The sequence below is a fragment of the Sorex fumeus genome, unplaced genomic scaffold, assembly GCF_029834395.1.
Source record: "Sorex fumeus unplaced genomic scaffold, SorFum_2.1 ptg000043l, whole genome shotgun sequence".
NCBI classification, from domain to species: Eukaryota; Metazoa; Chordata; class Mammalia; order Eulipotyphla; family Soricidae; genus Sorex; species Sorex fumeus.
The window spans coordinates 36,255,458-36,275,710 of NW_026606100.1; the positions used below are offsets into that span (position 1 = coordinate 36,255,458).

General features: G+C 42.8%; 1 protein-coding gene across 5 annotated transcripts in view; it reads right to left on the minus strand.

Annotated features, from left to right (window-relative positions):
- SORCS1 (sortilin related VPS10 domain containing receptor 1) overlaps nucleotides 1-20,253 on the minus strand; it is a 606,810-nt gene that overhangs the window by 29,557 nt on the left and 557,000 nt on the right. For all 5 annotated transcript variants that reach the window (XM_056120469.1, XM_056120468.1, XM_056120465.1 and 2 more), the window contains exons 19-23: nucleotides 19,779-19,965; nucleotides 11,510-11,643; nucleotides 9,172-9,295; nucleotides 5,244-5,356; nucleotides 2,376-2,507 (exon numbers count right to left, since the gene is read on the minus strand). In XM_056120469.1, the coding sequence (XP_055976444.1) occupies nucleotides 2,376-2,507; nucleotides 5,244-5,356; nucleotides 9,172-9,295; nucleotides 11,510-11,643; nucleotides 19,779-19,965 (690 nt within the window). The remainder of the gene's footprint in view (nucleotides 1-2,375; nucleotides 2,508-5,243; nucleotides 5,357-9,171; nucleotides 9,296-11,509; nucleotides 11,644-19,778; nucleotides 19,966-20,253) is intronic.

Consider the following 20,253-nt stretch of genomic DNA (forward strand, 5'->3'; position numbering starts at 1 on the left):
GATCCCCTGAGCACTGCCAGGAGTAATTCCTGAGTGCAGAGCTAGGAGTAACCTCTGAGCATCTCCGGGTGTGACCCAAAAAGCAAAAAAAAAAAAAAATTGTATGACTGAAACCCAATCATGAGCACCTTTGTAATGGTCTCACAGTGATTTAATAAACTAATTTCTGTTCTGTATTAAGTTGTGACTTTAAAAACACAATCACACACAATCACAAATCATCCTGTTATTCGTCGATTGCCTTGAGCAGGCCCCAGTAACGTCTCCTTCATCCTAGCCCTGAGATTATATTCAAGGCTCTTTAGGAGAATGAGACCCATCATTGTTACTGGTATTTGGCAAATTGGGTACACCAAGGGGAGTTTGCCAGACTCTGCCCTGTGGGCAGGCTACATTTGGTAACCTGCCAGTTTGTCCAAAGTAAGAATGAGATAATAAGATGTCATAATAAGATGTCACGCGGCCATGAATGCGGCCGCGCGGTTCCGGGAGCTGGTTTTTATAGTCTCTGAGTCTTGGCCGCTGATGGGATTACACAGCGCCAGGGGGCCAGTTGGTGGGTGTGACCCCCACCTACTGGAATTTGGAGGATCTGGGTGGAGGATGCTCAGCCCAAATCTGAGTAGGCTTGGAGATCTCGGCCCCGGAACCCGCGTGACTTTGTCCCTCTGCCAGTACCTTCATGTGTGCGGAGAGTGGTCTCAGCATGGTGGTGGCTGGTCCTGGAGGTCTTCGGCTGCCGGAGCCCTGGTCGGGGTGGGGAGGAAAGCTCAACCTGCTCCCCTCCAAGGGGTCCCAGTGAGCGAGGACAGTCAGGTGTGGGGGCAGAAGAAAGACTGCACTCTTCTCTTCCGGGAGCTGGTTTTTATAGTCTCTGAGTCTTGGCCGCTGATGGGATTACACTCAGAGACTATAAAAACCAGCTCCCGGAAGAGAAGAGTGCAGTCTTCTGCCCCCGCACCTGACTGTCCTCACTCGCCGGGACCCCTTGGAGGGGAGCGGGTTGAGCTTTCCTCCCCACCCCAACCAGGGCTCCGGCAGCCGAAGACCTCCAGGACCAGCCACCACCATGCTGAGACCACTCTCCGCACACATGAAGGTACTGGCAGAGGGACAAAGTCACGTGGGTTCTGGGGCCGAGATCTCCAAGCCTACTCAGATTGGGGCCGAGCATCCTCCATCCAGATCCTCCAAATTCCAGTAGGAAGGGGTCACACCCACCACCTGGCCCCCTGGCGCCGTGTAATCCCATCAGTGGCCAAGACTTTAAAAACATACCATGTATATCGAGTCATTGATTCTTATGACACAGAGAAAACTTCATAAATAGTATGTAAAGGAGTTCAATTTCTAATCTTCAGCTACTGACTTTTTATTCCCACTCACTGTCCTGCACAGCATGTCAGTATGCACAGACTGAGCTGATTCATCATAAACACTGTAAGGTAAAGGTAAGGTAAAGGCCCTCCCGTTGATCGTCGATTTGCTCGAGCGGGCCCAGTAACGTCTCCATTGGAGACTTTGTTGTTACTGTGTCTGGCATATCGAATACTCTCGGTAGCTTGCTGGGCTCTCCGAGAGGGGCGGAGGAATCGAACTCGGGTCGGCCATGTTGGCCGCTTGTAAGGCGAATGCCCTACCCGCTGTGCTAAACACTGTAGACAATTTTATACTGTGCATACACTGTGTGACTCAGTCACTGCCTACAATAAACATTCCTGCATGCTTTGGTGAAGCTTAGTCAGGATCATGAGTTTCTAGATGGAAAAAAAAGAAAACGAGAGGAAACAAAGTCCACAAAGAGCTGGTTCCTGCCCCTTAAATCGCAGCATCTCCAGAAATCCTTGGAAGCTGGTCTAGTAGCACCGAGAGCCTAGCAAAGCCAAAATATTCCGCAACCAGATGCATATGCTGCTTGCGCCCATGTTCTGAGAACATACAGTGCCTGAGCACATGTGTCACCCGCATCTCCCCTCTTGAGATATGTACTTTTATGCTTTCATGTCTACTGCTGGGACGTGTATAGGGGCTCTCTCTGTCCTTGGAGAAACCGGGTTCTCTCTTGAGCACATTACAGTCCACTCTCTCCCTCTTTCTCTCCCTCCTTCCCTTCAAAACCTCCAATACAAACTGTGTACACTATCTACTCCTGAAATTCTTTTCTGCAGGGCGAGACAAGAACCCAGTAACCCTGGGTCCCAGGTGACAGAGGTGGATTGGTAGAAAGTAACTATCTTTCTCCTCCCCACTTCACATGAGCTACTCGTGGGGCCCACCAACATTAGTATGGGATCCTATCTCATTATTGTTTTGGCCTGCATTTTCCTAATACTAATAAAAGATAAAGAATCTTTAAAAAATATTCTGTGGCTCACCTGTTCCAGGTCCTCTGCTGACTTTTTGTTTTCTCCTGCAGGATCCTGATAGGGCAAGACAAAAAGCTCTGCAGCAGTGGGCAAGCCGGGGAGCACTGCCACCAATATGTGTTGGCCTGGAACTCCTGTGACCTGAGGGAGAGACACAGAAGTTCATGGAAATTCTGCAAGAAAGGAGTTAAGGTTAGGCTCAGTCCTCAGTGGGGAGAGGTAGGTTGGAGCTGAGCAAACGCAGGTGTGTGCGTGTATGGGAAAGTGTGTAGGCTGGGTCCAGGGCCCACTGGGAAGGAAAGAATGAGAGATCCCAGCCAGTGCTATAGAAGTTTGAGCTAAACCCTAGCATTATGAGTCCTGAAATACATTGCTATCCCTCTGTACTGACATTTCTCTAAATAGAAGTATGTGGATAATAGCAGTATTTGCCATGTAAAATTTGATTTCAAGAATTAAGTAAGTTACAGTACAAGAAGCACTTGCAGTAATGCCTAGGGAATCAAACATTAGGTCTTCTTCCTAAATGGTCCAGTAAGTGGGGACTCGCAAAGAAGACATCCTCTTACTGAACCTATCTCTTCTTTCTAACCTTAATCCTTTCCAAGACTGATTTCTCCTTGCTGCAGCACTAGTTATTCTCCAGACTGACCAATCACATGCCAGTCATCTACCCAAATAGGATCACCCATATTCAACCCTGAGGTTATCTTTTCAACAGCTCCTGAACCTGAAGACCAGCCCATTTCAGAAAGTACTTTGAGCTTTTCACTTTGCCATATTGAGGCTCCTGTTAACATAATATCTGTCACGCAAGGACTTCCTCTTTTGAGCACATATTCCATTAAGATATTAATTTCTCTCCCTGAGCAGGTTTACAATAGGATTTTCATCCCCAAGAGAGAGGAAATCATATCTAGATTTATATTACTACATTCCAGCTCTGATCAGTTTCCTTAAACAGTTTCCTTGTTCAAATTCTTGTAATGGGTCTCATTACCAAGTGGATTAAACATATATTCAGTGCCTTCTGCAATATGGCTCTGCCCTTTGCAAACAAATGTTTCACTACTCACAAAGCCATATGCCCAGCTAAATGGAATTATGTATAAAGCATCAATATTCCAGATTTCTCCTGCAAGTATTTTGAGCATGCCAGCTTCCCAGCCTGTCTTTTTCTCTACATCTGTAGCTAGAACTCTACCCTTCAGGCACGTTTAGAAAGTCCACTTCTTTCAGTATATTTAATTTTTTTTCCAATTAGATAACTGATTTTAAATTTCACATTTGTGAAATCCCTTTTCAAAACAATAATGCCTTATTATATTTTTTGGGTTGTGATCATGTGTCAACTCACTTGTCAGTAATAGTGCAATCACTAATCTCCAAAAGACGGTGGGATATTAGGAACAGGAGCAAGATCCATTGCCTTTTAAGACTGGGTAATTACCAGTCTTAGAAATTTTATTGTGTTAACCCTCTGTTGAGTCAGGCTGTTTATTGTGCAGTTAATTCATTATATTATACAGCAGGCTAGAAACACTGCTGAGAAGTCACTTCTAACCAACTGGACATCTGGTGGAAAGGTGAAGATTAAGGGTACCTGATCCTTAGACAATCAGTACAAAGAAAACTGGGTTTGGAAGACCGGTTGCTGCTGAGTTATCCTTTGTTAATAAATCACCTAAAGGAATTTGCTGCCTGAGAGATCAATAGAGGTATGAATCCAGAGAACATTGCACCTGAAGGAGGTTTGAAGTGGATACAGTGAGAGGCAGAGGACGTCTTTGACAGTAGAGAAGAGAACCCAGTTTTCATACAAAGGACAAAGAACCAATGGCTGAAAAGTCCTGCCGGGTAGTAATTATGTGTCTTCTTAGTGTAGAGATTCCAACATAATGGATGTTACAAGTCAAAAAGGTAGAAATGGCATTTACTCAGAGACTCTTTTTCTTCCCCCCACTTTCATTCATCTTTGTTTCTTCATGTAACACAGCATAGGATAGTAATAGAGTAAGTAGTTAGGAAGCCACATAACCAAGTTCCTAATCTTGAGGATCTAATTCTGGGAACTGGTTTTTAACTGTATGACATTAGGCAAGTTATCGGTTACTCACGTTTCCCTCCCCACCCTGAGCAGAGCTCTGGCAGCCAAAGACCTCTGGAACCAGCCACAGCCATGCTTAAAACCACTCTCCATATTTTCAGAAGAGCCTCATGCATGAAGGAACCAGCAGAGGAACCCAGGCATGTGGGACCCGGGGCCAAGATCTCCAAGAATGCTCGGATTGGGACTGGGCCTCTTCCACCCTGATCCCCCATCTTCCAATAGGTAGGTGTTACACCCACCAACTGCCCCCCCCACCCCCCGTGCCATGTTATCCCATCAACAGCCAAGACCCAGAGACTATAAAACCCAGCTCCTGGAAGCTCACGGCAGCATTTGCGGCCACACGAAATCTTATTATGTAGTTCTTACTCTTGTAGAACCCGGCAGGCTACTGAGAGTATCCTGCCCATACACAGAGTCTAGCAAACTCCCCACTATGTACTTCTACTATCAGCACATCTACTGATGGCCTAATTGTGAACACTGTTAGAAGACCATCACAGATTTCCATGTTCTTCTTATCAAAGAAGAAGAAAAGCTTCACAGGTAACTAGGTTCACATGGTAATTTACAGTTGAATTGGTCCCTAGCATCTTGGATTTGTCTGCCAGCTGTAGGCTTTGCTTTGCAGATATCAGGCAGACTAACTAGATCTCTTGTGAGTTCTACATCTTTCACGTCACTTTGTAGTCCATTGGTCTTTTGACAGGGCTCTTCAAATAGAAGAGAAGCGTTCTTAGGAAATAAAAAGAATTTTCTGTACTTACTTCTACCAGGGACTTTTTGATGACTCGGCTAATATCTCTCCTCCACTCGGGGATGTCTGGGTTGTAGTCGTCCAAGTTTGGAGAAAAAGAAAGACGAAGAGATCGGAACTCCTCTGGGGATACAACACAGTCCAATGGTTATTATGTGGAATAGTTCTCTGCAAAAGTCTGTTACATATTGCCTTGTACACAAAGCTGTAATGAAGGGCCTTTCCCTCCGTAATCACCACACACCATTTCAAGATAGATAATCTACTATTTCATCCTTCTTAAATGTCTGTTCCTCATTTTCTGGATTAAAGTCCATGGTTCTGACCCAAACCTAGCTCTGAAACATCTGCTTCTGAAATTCTCTCTTTTGGATGCTACAGGGTCCTAACCCTGGACATTTGCACACACAGTTACTCCAGTTAAAATATTCCACCCCATGCTGTCCACGTACAACACAGTCTAGCTATGGGCCAAGCATTTACTACTTTCATTCAGCTTGAGCTTACCCACCAGGTGGTTTTTTAAAAATGGCTTTATTATCATGTTCACATATTTTTATTATCACAATATGAAATTATAACAATCATAACTATATTATTATATGGTTATAATAATTATTGTCTGCATTCAATTGTTATTTTATGTGCATGCAAGTTTTATTTAATGGAACTTTAAGTTCCTCAATTCAATGGTTTTATTTATCTCTGTAGTCACTGGGTTGATCTTGGTCTCCTAGGAAGTAGAAGGGTATTCAAATTGGATTTTTACAGAAAGCATGAGGAGGTACACGGAAACATTTGTCGCCTCATTAGACACAACGCATATGTAGCACCTAGTGAAGAGAAAGCGGGAGAGAAAGTGACCGCTCTGACATCTGAAAAAGGTTAACCAAGACTGCTGGCATTTGTTGAAGCCAAGGTCAGTTGAAGAAATGTTCTGTGTTCCAGGAATAAAACCCTGTCTCCCCAGTCATGCTGTTACCCATATCACTGGTTGCAATCAACTTCTGGATGGTGAGGAGATGGATTTTGGAATATAATTCTGGAAGTTTTAACCCCTCACTGGGTTCAGCATGTGGTCTATATAGTTAGATCATGTTGCTACCCTAACTCACACAATCTTAGGCTTCCATATGACCAGGTATTGACATTCTCTCCTGCCTCGTGTTCTGTGGGCTTCCCTCACTCCTCGGGGTCTTTCCTGCACTTTAGGGTTCTATTCCTTTCTCTCCTCATGCTCCTTCTCACATTCTTGCCTGCTCCTCCTTAAAGCAATGGCTCTTGATAATGTATGCATTTACATGTGCAAAAATTAATTTCTTTCTTCTTTCAAATATGTCACTGTGTTCCAGTAGAAGTTCAGTGTTCTGGCAATGCCAATTATACATTCAAGAAACATAAAAGCCTTGTACATTCCCTAACAATGAAAATTACTTATCAAACACTGGTTTTGAAGACTCTCATATTGTAAGCAGCATATCTATGGCAGTCAGTCTATTTCAAAGACTTATTTTTCATAAATTAACTACTTTATGAGTCACTGGTCACTGAGGTGAGTTCTACTGCTTCAGTTCTAATGGAGAATAATGAAATGCATATTAATTAATACCACGGTAAAGAGCAGCATCAAGAAATCACCGAATGAACCCTAACCTATCTCTTTGAAAATATAAGTATATGCAGACTCTTATGAAGCTGTAGGATTTCATCTATGGGGAAGATGTTTATCTTAATAAGGGATACAAATGAGAAAATGATACTGCACCCTTTGTAATTATTCACATGATGTTAACAGAGTAAGGAAGGGGAATATAAGAAAAACAAAATTCAGCAAATGGGGCAGTACATAGGAGGGCTCAAAAGGAAAACTCTAATATATATTTTGCAGCTGCTAAGAGAGATAAATTCTAAACATTCACCTATTTTTGTTGTAGCTTCTGTTTAAAAACAAATTGAGAAAAACAATACAGCATGGATTTCCAGTCATTCAAGTCGACTGGTTAGCAATAAATAGATGAGTTTTGGTCTTCTAACTCTCCAAATGTAGTGCCTCTTTCATTATGATGAGAATAGTCTATGTTCGCCTCTGATTAAAAATGTTGGTGATGTACCTTCCTGGCTGCAGACTCTAAACTCCCTTTCCTTAGAGTATTTACTTTGGAAAACTTTCACTCATATGTAATTCTTTCTTTGCCCTTTGAGATAAAAGGTCATTCTCAATCCGGGAATGCCTTTCTTAAGTATCTGGGAGCCATCTCATTGAAATGTCATGAGAATAGATAAGACACCTCTCTCTGGGGGTGTAAGAACTAATCTCCATAAGCATACTGAGCAAATCTAGTGAACTAATTCCTTTTTTCCTAATTCCTGTACTGTCTTTTTGACTAGATAACCCCAAAGTTTAAAACATCTTCTTGCCTATTATGCTAGTAAATTGCTGTTACAATTTTCCTGCAACAGGTTACACCTGTGATTAAAGAACCCCCAAGAGTTCTATAATCACAGGTGTTGTGATTATAATCTATAACTGTAATCACAGTTTCATATATATGTGTATACTTATACATATATATGAATATTTGAATTGTCCAGAGTTTCATATATATGTGTATACTTACACATATATATGAAACTCTGGACAATTCAAATTACTTAAGACACATAAAGGATCTGTGAATAGATCATGATTCCAGTTGGAGGAGGAATTTCCTCTGCTTATACTTTTTGAGGAGACCATTTCTAATGAAAATTCATTTGTTGGAGAGTGAGCCACTCCTTGATAGTGTCATTAGAGATTTTAAGAAAACAAAAACTCGGCATAGACAGGGGTATGAGATACTTGGAAATATTTCCTCTGGGTTCAGAATTTTTAGATTCCGTTGATTAACTTTGTCTCATTTGTAAAACAGAGATAATGATAGCATATTTTTCATAAGTCTACTCTGGAGAATTCAATAAAACAGATCACATATATCAAGTGCTTTGAACAGATGCTAGTAAGGGTTTCATCAATGTTAATTACTACCTGACTATCACTATTGTTATTACTGAATCTGCTACTGAATAGCAGAATGATTTTAATTCAGTAATTTCCTATTTCAGGGCCACAGTTTCCTATCTATAAAATGACAGGTTGGACCCAATAAACCCAAAGCCTTTTAAGATTGAAAGTTAGCACTGTGATTCTAATGAGGAGGCACTCACCCCAGAGCACATCTGTTGGGCTTTAATGGGTTGGTGCTCATTACTTCCACCTGGGACTCACAGATGGGGAGAAAAGGAGAAAAAAAAAGAGTGGGAAAAGATAGGAGGGTCGGTAAACTAGTATAATTTCTAAGCATGGGTCCTTGCTCTTGCTGGGCTGAGTTGGAAGCCTACTTCTACTAGCAGGGAGCGGTTACCTCTCAAAAAATAGGTGTAGTAATAACACTTCCCTTATACTAGACTTGTGACGATGATGAAATGCACTCCCGGAGAACAGACGGGAGATGGAGAAGGAGCAGAGAGGCAAAAGCTCTTCATTCTGACTGCCTGGCTGAGAGGTAGCCTAAGTGGCTGAACTGGGCTCAGAAAATTGCAGCCCTGGTTTACTTTCAGTTGTTATTTGGCCTCATCCAGCCTCGGGAGTGGGAGGGCTGATGAGAAGGAACTAGGGCCAAATGAGCAAGGGTCCTTAAACACATTCAAATTGTTCACCGATTGCTTCCTGAACTCAAAAGCCAAGTGGACAAGATAAGAAATGTAAACCGGGACCAGCATCTATGGCAATTCATGTTGGAACTATGATCACGAGCGTGTTATTATTATTTGAACCGCTAACATGTGTTGGCTATTCTCCAGGAGAAGAGGGTAAGTTGAGATAGTCTCTAGCGCTCTGCTTCCTAACCAACACAGCGGAGCACTGGACATGGGAGGAGTGGCCAGGGCAGATCACTCACCATACACGGCGATGGTCTTTGTGTCCTGCAGGATAGCATTCCCAGCAGACACCTGCACCGTGATGGTGTTCATCCCTTCAGAAGTGAACTTGAACGAAAGGCTTCCCTCTAAGGTGATCAAGGGCTAAAATAAACCAGGATCCAAAGTGAGGGCCAGCACTTCCAGATGAGTTGAAATCAGTTACAGATGAATTCCCATTTAACAATCTACTTAAATCACCAAAGTGCTCCTGGGGTACTCCAGGTAGAGACCTGCTTCCCATTTCCCCACACTCTCAGAAAGGGGCTGCGAGAGCTATGACCCAGAGAAATTCTTCCCATTTCTTCTGAATCAGACATTTCCTCTGTCGGGAGCCTCCTGATTCTGTGCTTGCTTGGAGGTCACTAGGTTCTGCTTGTGGGTGGGAAGCAAATCACATATCAAGCACATCCCTTAATATAAAGAAACCCTCCTATCAAAACCAAACAGGAGGTGCCTATTCATTCAGACTGAAGCAGTGGTCACAAAAAGCTCTAAGCTTCTTGTTCATCTCCAGGGGCTGCTAGTTATGTGAAATGACAAGAGAGCACAGCAACCACGGACACCAAAGCTGCACTAGTTAGACAGGAGTGGCCTGATGTGACTTGGCCACTGCTAAGGAGCCCTATTAGCAGTTTCCTCCAAGTAGCTGCTATGGAAACAAGTACTAATTGGATAGTGGTTTGAAAACTCAAAAATAAAAAAAGGGGGGGTGGGGGTGGGGACCGAGTTGTAGTAATGCCTGCAATACAATCAGATGCTGGGGGAATGGCAGAAAAGACTATTAGCCTACTGACCTCCCTGGATTCATTCTCCAAACCATTTCTTTTCTGTCTTTTTAAAATTATTGTTAAAATCAAAATTCAATCAGCTCCCTAGATGGCAGAGGGGAGATGAAAGATGAAAGCCCAGCATGAAAAAAGATCTATTCAATACAGTTTCTTGAAAATTTGTTTTTCTGTTAAAATAGGGGTGTGTGTGTGTGTGTGTGTGTGTGTGTGTGTGGGACGGGGGGGGGGGGGGGGGAGCATGGCAATGCATCGAAAAAGAAAGAAGACAAAAAAGTTATTTTAGTACTTCTAAACTTTCAGTTCTAGCTTGCAGGCAGGAACCAGATAAACTCTTCCACTATGGGCAGCAGTCTGATTTGGTGCCAAGTTTTCAGGCACAGTTTTAGTGGAAGTAAAGCGGAGCTTATTTTAGCTTTCTGATGTCAGCTGAGAAGTGAGATTCCTTCTACAGCAGATTGGTCACAGTCTAGAGGCAGGACAGGTTTTCTCTCTGGGCTTCTGCAAAAAAATTTTTTTTTCTAGTTAAGACCAAACTTCAACTTCAGCAGGGAAAGGGTCACTTTTAAATAAAACATATTGCAGTTGAGCAGCTAGTGTGCCCAGAGAAAGGAAGTGTGAGAAAAAAGCTCACCAGAGCAGTTTGTGCTGGTGTTTTGGAATGAAAGAAGCTTTAGGGCCTCTGACCTATGGCTTAGCTAATATCAGCAGGGACCTTTTAGATTTTGAGAGTGGAGGAAGTTCAAAACTGGTACAGAGCATGCAGTGAGGTATGAGGGGAAGATAAATTCACTTAGACCTCAGAAGGCCTTGACTTTGGCTTTGGCATGAACCAGCTAAATGAGATTGGAATCAGCCACTTCATCTACATCGACCTTACTTTTTATATCTTCAAAATAAAGGATCTATGGTAAAGGGGATTGAGGGTTTTAACTGTCTTTACAACTGCAGCTAATCTTGGCATGCAAGCATCAGGGAGAAGGATAAAGATGATCTAATGGCCCTGTCTGACTCACGGTGAGCAAGAACTTCCGGGGCATGGTTGTAACAGACATCTCTTGCTTTATCCTGGCTGATATCCATCCATTTACCTCTCCTACTTGAGGGCTATTTCCTTCCTTATTTGTTCCAAGTACTCACTTGAAGACTTCTCTCCCCACCCATCACACTACATCCAAGGTCTGGCCAATGATATTTAATGGCAGGGTTTCTGTTAGAACTTCTGGAAAAGAGCTGGTTTTCTCTGCTATCTTGTGAGTAGAAAGTTCTGGCAACTGCTAAAGTTCACTGCACAGTCCAGCTGGAGAAGAACGCTAACATGGAGGGCAGTGGGATGGGAGGGAGGGGAGAAGGGTAAGACAGAAAGAGGCGAAGTATATGACGAGATACTGGGACATCAAGAGCCTGCTGGTACTGATGCTTGGGACACTCCCATCCACTCTGGAACTCCACCCCACCATTTTATTCCCATTTGGGCATCAGCTACTGAAAGCTAAGATTCCACTAGAGCCCAGGCAGAAGGCAGACCCACCTCTGTGTTGTTCCCATACCACCACACGTAAGTGAGGGTGCCCACTTGGCTGGGCCACAGCACTGCAGTTGCATTGACTTCCTTGTTCTTGGTGGTGACAAAGGGAAGGGATAGGTGCACATGCTCCAGAGGACCTGAGGCACAAGAAAAAAGAAGAGCCATAGAGAGGAAGGAACATCCTTGGTTTCAGCATCCCTGCTCTGAAGACGGTTTCATTCTGAAAGCATCTGAAATGACATGGCCATCCAACCAGAGGGAAGAGCTCCAGCTCTTCTTTTCTCCCTGCTTGGGAGAAAAGAAAATAGTGAACCAACATCTCAACATTTCCCACTGACTGGATCTTTTTTTCATGCCTACTACCTGAGTTTTTTATGTGTGAAAGTGAAGAATTTGACAAATACTTGATGAATATCTTTAATGAACGGGCATCATATGAGCTTTCATAGGGAGATGCAGGTCTCAGGGGTAAATGAGATTTATGAAAGTCTCACAGTATCTATGGTGAGTAGTGGCAAGGCTACAAGTTTTTCTATACACTTTGTGGACATGAGATCTGTGTGAGTATATAAAGGTGGCTGTATTTGTCTGAGTGTGGCTCAAAGTATCTGTGGAGTTGAGTGAAGATTTTCCAGGACAAAAACATCCAAGAGTAGGAGGAGAGAACTCTGTGGTTATCTGATTCGTAGGAAATATCCAACTGCATACCAGAAGGTTCATAACCATGGAGGTCTGTTATATCCAAAATCTCGTTGAGATTTCCAGACCCAAAAAGCTACTAAAAGTTTCACAGAGATCCACTAAGACCTGTTCCATGACCCTGAGCTCCTTGAATGACAGTAGGCACTAAAGGCAGTTTCCTCTGAGAAGAAAGTGACAAAAACCAAAACAACACAAAAAAGAATCTGTCCTTCACACCATTATTTCAGGAGTTACAGAAATAAATGGCACCAGAGACAACAGATTTAATGACTACCCTGCCTTCTGCTGGGCCTTTCTATTTGCTTTCCAGAGTGCTGTCTTTAGCCTGATTCTGGCCCTCGTGTACTCTTCAGTGGGAAATACTACCCACATCCTGACCTATAAGGCAATATTTGGGGCTTACAGCTCTAAAGCACTTTCTTGGCTCCAACTCAATTAACAACAATGATTCCCAAGGAACCATTATCATCCCCATTTGGTATCGTCCAAATCTTAGTGAACAACACTGGCGTTGATCTAAGGGCCTAACCCAGAAGTGGAAAATCAACCTAGATTCTTTATTCTTCCTCTTTTATGGCCTGAATTCACTTAGAAAACCCACAATTTGTTTTTTCTGAGCATCTCTCAGAGCTTCCCTGCTCTGCAGACCTGCCCTGGTTCAGACACTGAGCACCATCCCCCCTGCGGCTCTCACAGCTCTTGACAGATGGACCTGCCTTTCCCTTTCCTGCTCTAACCCAGCCTCCAGATTGTTGCCAGAGAGAATTTTATCCTAGAAAGCCAAGCTGACAAACGACTCACTTGCTCAACATTAAAATTCCTATAACCTAATTATCATAAATAAAGACAGTTTCCACAAATGTATCTAATATTTGTAAGACAGGGAGTACAAGCTGCCGCCTTATGAGGAGTGAGGGGTAGTCTTTAGTATTTTTCTCAATAGATAAAATACAGTGTGGTACCTCACTTGTAGCAGAAACCTGTACATTCACTCCCCTTTCTGCCTTGTCTGTACTTTTCTCTATTTCCAGAACTAGAGGTTTGTTGACCAACAGGTAGAATACACTTGATTTTTCTCACATATAAACCATTAATTAAGAAGGAATTGACCATAAGCCAGAATGGTTCAATGAAATAATAAAATCAGCACACTTATTGACTAATGGCTCTCTGCTCATCTATTCTTTCCCCACCACATTTAATCCTCTTAATTGTCTAGGAAAGTAGGTGCTGCTCTTTTCTCTCTCCCATAATGAGATGAAGGCAACTTTCCCAATGTCCCACATGAGGAAATATCAATTCTAGGGTGTGAACCAAAGTAATTGGACTTTTAGCTCCTGTGATGGTCAGCTAACAACTGTTTGATAAGATTTCCTTCTGCAACTTAACAAAACTGTATTGAATCACTACTAGAATGAGCATGAGGCTCAGTGATATTGGACATGCCTGCATGTATGAGGCCCTGTGTTCAATGTTTGGCATCATAAGTACACATATACATACACAGAGTCACTACTGATTATAAGAGTTTTCAAGATTTTGAAAAATGTACTTTACAGAGTCTCTAACTTACTGCGTGGAGTTTGGTATTCCCCAACACATGGCTGGCTTGGGTAGGTTATGCCTTGCCCATTCCAACTCTGTTCATATACACTTCTTATGGAACCTGCCAATCCAATTCTATGTTCCCTCCTGGGGTGAGCCTCTTCCTGACTTCACTAATCTGAGTGAAATAAATGTATCCGTTAAACTATCAGAAATGGATGCGTGAATTCTATTCCAAAGGGTTCCATTCCCTTTGTCCCCATGAAAGAGAGTATTTAATCATTTTTCTGAAGTCAGAACTTCAAAGCAAGAAGAATACGTGTTTATCTGCTTTAGGCCCAATGTGGAATCTGGCTAGAGAATTCCAACCCTTCATTCACTCATTACTGTTTGAGGACTTCAATGTGTTGGACATTACTCTAAGTATCGAGAAGCCATGGCAGTTGGTGAGTTTTATGCATGATTGCAGGAGACAGGCAAGGAAGAAAGAACAGAAGTAGGGGAGAGCGTGCTGTGTGTGAGAAGGTTAAGTAATCAGAGGAAAAGACACTTTGAGAGGTGAATGGATGAAAGGAAATGAACTTCAGTGAATATTTCTTTGGAATGCTCCAAGATGAGAGGGGAGCAAGTACAAAGATCTGGAGAAAGGTGTGTGTGTGTGTGTGTGTGTGTGTGTGTGTGTGTGTGTGTGTGTGTACCATGTCTGAGAGGTAAAGAGCGACAATGTCAAAAGGATGCAGTGGAAAGATGAAGGGAAATAGGGGAAGCTGGCAAGATCTAAGAGGTTCTCAGAATACACAAGACACAGTTCTTGTGGGCCCTGAGATATTTATGAATGTCTTGACAAGCTCATGTACATTATGCATCCATATGTAGCATTTACCAAATTTCTGCAACTTTGAGGATTTGCTACTTTTCAAGTGTTTTATTTTATGCCTAGTTCCTGACGCTCTACTCTCTTTTAAGCAATCTATTTTTTTGAACAGAAGACACAGTCTGTCCTAAAGGACTATGGGAAGTGAAACTGCAGCCACTGAAGGACTCAGGATAGTTGCTTTAAGCCAGAACTGAGCCCATGTCACCTACTGACAGGTGCATGATGTGATGCATAAAAAGGCCAGCAGGTGGAGCTGCATCACTCCATATGAATCTTCCCAGCAAGGTGGTTGAGAGAAGCAGGGAATTACTTGTGCCGGTTGGGTTTCCCTCCTCTCTTGTAGTTCAGAGTTCCTGTGCTGTAAGAAATAGTTTGTGTATTAAGGCTGCATATCCTGGGTATACAGACTGATTATATCATTCTGGTCTGCTTCTAGCTTTTATTCTGGAGACGGTCTCTCATCACCTAATTAAATATTGTGAATCACATTGCTGTTTGCCTGAAAAAAAAATCCTTTAATCCACTTGAAAAGTAAAAGTGGTTTTAAATAACAGAACCCAGATGGGGTCATTAACAATAAGATCCTAAAACACCCTCAAAAATCAGTGTGCATAAGAATCATACTGATATGTAGATTAGGAGACCACTCTTAAGAAATTCGAATACAGTAGATCAGAAGTGGAGTCCAGGATAATGCAGTTTTACCATGCAATGCCCAGGCTGGGGCTGCTAGCTTTTTAGACTGCCCTTCACAAAATTTAGGTGTGACTTTTATAGACTGAGATAATGATCACGATCATGTAAATAGATGCAAAAACACACAGGCTGGAGGGTAGGGAAGGGGACACATCATTTTAAGAAGACAAAAAGCTGTGAATGGCTCCTTGGTAAAGGAGCAGTTGGGGAGAGAGGTTGAAGACTAGAATACCCACCTCATCCTGCAACAACTCCCATTTTGCAAGCCTGCATATTCTCGAGGCATATTCTTGGGGATCTTGTTTTCTGCAAGGCTAGCTGAGCAAGGGCAGTTTCCTGGGCAGAAAGCTGCATGTCCTCTAAATTCTCCCCCCATCCAGCTGAAAGCAACACTGACTGTGCCTCCTGTCTCATTAGTTTGCAAACTAGCAGAGCACAGTGAATACTATCCCCAAGGAATTTCCAACTGTCAGGCTACAACAGATTACCCAGCCGCCCAGCAAGGGCTGCTAGCCCACTCCTGAAAACATTACAGGAGGAACATTATCTCCATTTGTTTCTGGTGACCTTTGCAAACCAATACTGAAAAAAAAAAAAAAAAGCAAAGCCCCAAATACCAAATCACCTTTCTGAACTGGAGAGTGGAGGAAATGTGTGTTTAAGTTAAGGAAAGGAGTAGAGTTCATGCCCCATTCAATCAGCTTAATCAATGGCTGAATAAATAGCAGTACTCCTACATTAGCACTGTCCTCCTGTTGTTCACTGACTTGCTCGAGTGGGCCCAGTAACGTCTCCATCGTGAGACTTGTTGTTACTGTGTTTGGCAAATGGAATACGTCACGGGTAGCTTGTCAGGCTTTAGGCCGTGCAGGCAGAATACTCTCGGTAGCTTGCCGGCCTCCAAGAGGGATGGAGGAATCGAACCCAGCTCGGCCGGCCGGCGGCATGCAAGGAAAATGCCCTACTGCTATGCTATTGCTCCAGCCCACTCCTATGTTATAAAAAAATTAAAGTTAAGGAAATGGGCTTCCTGGAGAGGGGAGGATGGAGGATGCTAGAAGTACTGAGTCTTAATGGGTGGCTTCTCGGAACCCCCTAAGTCCAGATGCATGACGTAACACTTGCTGCTGATGGGAAGTTATATTTGACATGTTGACAGAAAACTCTTTATTTTGCTGAACTGCTGAGGAAAAAAAATGTGATTCTCAGAGTCAGGAGCAATTTGAGGCTCAGAGAAGTTGAATGATTTAGCCAGGAGTTTAGGCTCACAGCTGGCTCTAACCACTCCCAAGTCACTTCAAGGCTTAATTTTAATTTCCTTCTCTCTCTCTCTCTCTCTCTCTCTCTCTCTCTCTCTCTCTCTCTCTCTCTAAAAGACAGTCTTTCCACCTAACGTCTTCCTTGTATCTTGGTCTTGACCATGGGACTGTTTAAGTGGGAAGCAGCTGTGAGTAGGAGTAGCTGAAGGTATTAATTCTACAATCTCTCGGTGTAACTCAGGCCGTAGCCAGGCACAGAAGTGCCTCTTTGTGTCCCTCCATTCGGAGAGAAAGGCAAGAGCTGTCTCTACTGGGACAAGTGTGAGGGGAAGCAGAGACATTGATGTGCGGAGCAGTCCATGGGTCTGTCAGGAAAGAGCCACTTAGGAAAATGTGTCAGAACCTGCTGAAACTGCTTAGGACATAAGTTTTGATGCAGAGGAGCAGCGAATAAAGGATTCAAAACAATCCTGCTTGGATACAGTTATCACCAAAGAGGTAATTCTTGTCTCCCAGGATCGGCTTAGAGAGGGATTCTAGTCTCACGGTCTTGCTTAGACAAGCATTTAACCCAAGGTGAGTTTTGAAAAAGTGACTATCAAAACACAAAGCTGCATGTTACAAATCATCTGCCTTTGAGGTTAGAGGCAAACAGTTTAGGCACTCAGCAACAATAGAAAAGCAACTGAGCCAAAAGTCTTTTTCATAAAAGGTATGGGTTCTTCAGTACATAGTCTTTTTTTTTTCCTGTTTGCTTTTTGGGTCACACCCAGCGATGCTCAGGGGTTACTCCTGGATCTGCACTCAGGAATTACCCCTGGTGGTGCCCAGGGAACCATATGGGATGCTGAAAATTGAATCCAGGGCAGCTACGTGCAAGGCAAAAGCCCTACCCACTGTGCTATGCTCCAGCCCTCAGCCCATAATTTTGAACAGAAGCGAACTCCATGCTGCTTTGCTTCTTGAGATTTGGCAAGCCTAGGAAGGAGCTGAGAGAGAGAACTATCAGGAGATGTGATTGTGGGTTTGACAAGGAAGACTCCAAGGGGTGATGTGGAGGCTGAGCTGCAAATGAGCCCGCTGGAGATTGCAGGAAATACAGAGAGCTGCTGTTGATTTGCTGAACAATTTCTCAGTATTTACATGTGGCTAAAGTATGCTAATTGTCTAATGCAGAGATGGTATATGGAATATAACTAGTGTTTTGTTTTTTTGTTTGTTTGTTTGTCTTTAGCTTTTTGAGTCATACCCCGTGATGCCCAGGGGTTACTCCAGACTCTGTACTCAGGAATAATTCCTGGTGGTGCTCGGGGGACCATATGCAATGCCGGGAATTGTACCCAAGTCAGCCGCGTAAAAGGCACACACTCCACCCACAGTATTATTGCTCCGGTCCTTAATTATTATTATTTTTAAGAAGAGAAGCCTTCAAATGAAAATATCCCTAATGGGACAAATGGTGGAAAATACGCTGCTTGTTAGGTCGCTATCTCTGAAAGGGTTCTCACTGTGTTTCAAGTGATTTTTACTTCTAAATAATACGGCCATGATATTCTTTTAAGGTTTTATGATTATTCCTATATAATACAAATGGGGATCTGCCCCCAAAGATAATGTTTAGAGGGGGAGGTATGTCTTAGAGGCAACTCCAGAAAGTATAGCACAGTTTACAGGACTGGAGTTGACAGGAAAGAAATAATGTCTGAAGCTCACTGGCTCGATAGCAAAGGCCTGCTTCTAACTTAAATGTTAATGTTGCTTTGGAACAGTCTGCAAAGACATGACGAAATAGAATAGCTGATAAGACTTTGTTATTCACCCCCAGAGACACCACTGGCCCTGTCAGTGTTAACCTTAATGATCAGGAACTTGCAGTGCTATATTGCTGAGTCAGGAGGCCCTGAATCTGAATCCTGGCTCTGTCAGGTGGTAGGTTTGCAACTTCTATGGATCATTTTTAATCTCTAATTCTCATCCTTATTCAGTAATGTAGGGAATTCGGTAGCGCCTACTTCATTAGGTTCTCATAGGATAGCAGATAGCAACAGTCTATTTAGTATATGCATAGTACACAGTAAAAACTCAATTAAATTTAGCTGGGTAAAAAAAGATTGGTGACACTCTTGTAAACATTACTTAAATCAAGAAAGGGTGGTGTGTTTCTTTGAAGTTCCTCTGTCATGAGTATACAGTAGATAAAAGTCAAGGATTATAGATTTGGCAGGAGTATATACAGTGACCCCTGAAGGATCTCCAGAATCGCAGCAAGTTTGAAGTAATGCTCAGTAGTACTTTCTGCACTCAGTTTGGTCTAATGAGTCAGTGGGAGGCATGGGACACTTCGTGGTCTGAATTTTGAGGTCATGGCTTAGTACTTGGGGTTAACTTGAATAAGATCAACCATATAAGAGAACCATTTCATTTTAAGGCAAAGCATCTCTCTATCAACCAAAACTAGCCCTGTGTTGGTTTGGTGGATAACTGTGCAGAGGGATACTCATGAGGGATACAAGGGACCAATTTTTACCAAGTGTAACATAAGCATTTTCATTGTATTATCATATTTAGTATGCTTGTAGATTCCTCAGTGGAAAAAAGCTTTAACAATTCCTAAAAGCAGGTTTCCTAGGATACCTTCTGTAACAGAGATTTACACATTGCTAACTTCCCTCTAATACCAAAGCATTTTGTACAGAAACTGAGAATACATTTAAAAATAAAAAGGGCACGATTATAAGAAACCACTATGAGACAAAACATGAGGGGGAAAAGATCAGAGGGGGGAGAAGTCCCCTTAAATGTTCAAATACTTGTTGCATTCATTAAATTGAGCCTTGTATATGGCTTGTTTTTAAATGCATCTGACTGAAACCCACCCCTGAAAAAAAAAAGATAAAAATCATATATGCACTCAAGCTCCTTGGCAAATTGCTTCAGCTGAATCCCCAGAAAACAAAAGTTATATCTCAGGGTCACCCGGAAAAGTCAGAATGAGTGCAGGATTCAGTCCCAGAATTTTTTAAATGATGCTCTGATTTGATTATTCCTTCCTCTTCCCTTTAGCTCTATTACACGCTATTCCCCTCCTATTACTAAGGAAATTATTATATTTCAGAGAAGAACGTTTGGATTCTATTTCCCAAAGGGCACACTATTTGAAATACGTCATAAACCAACAGCAGTAATAACATACAAGTTACATGTAAGTACAGGACGGCGCTGTCAGACCCCAGACTGTTGTCCACCTGCACGGTCACTCGGAAAATGCCCACATTGTGATAGACGTGCTTGATGCCATCCTCCATGGAGCTGAGATTGACGTAAGATACGGCGATACCATCCCCAAAGTCCACTTGGATAAACGTCCGCTGCACGTCACCCTGAAAAACATTAGGACAGCGGGTCAGGGCTTTGTGGTTTCTGTTTGAGAGATGGTAGTTGGAGTTAGTCTGATCTCCAGCTCCAGATTTCCAGATTATGGCAATCCTGAATAAAACCCCCACCTCACCCCTACTCCCACTGTGAGGAACATCTGTTTGACAGAATCTCTGTGACATGCCTTGGCAGACAAGATCTCCCAAAGATGGATGTTCTCCAAATCTGAAGGACACTGATTATCACAAGTCTCAAGTCTGGAAAACGAAGAGTTGGATTAGAAATTGCAGTTT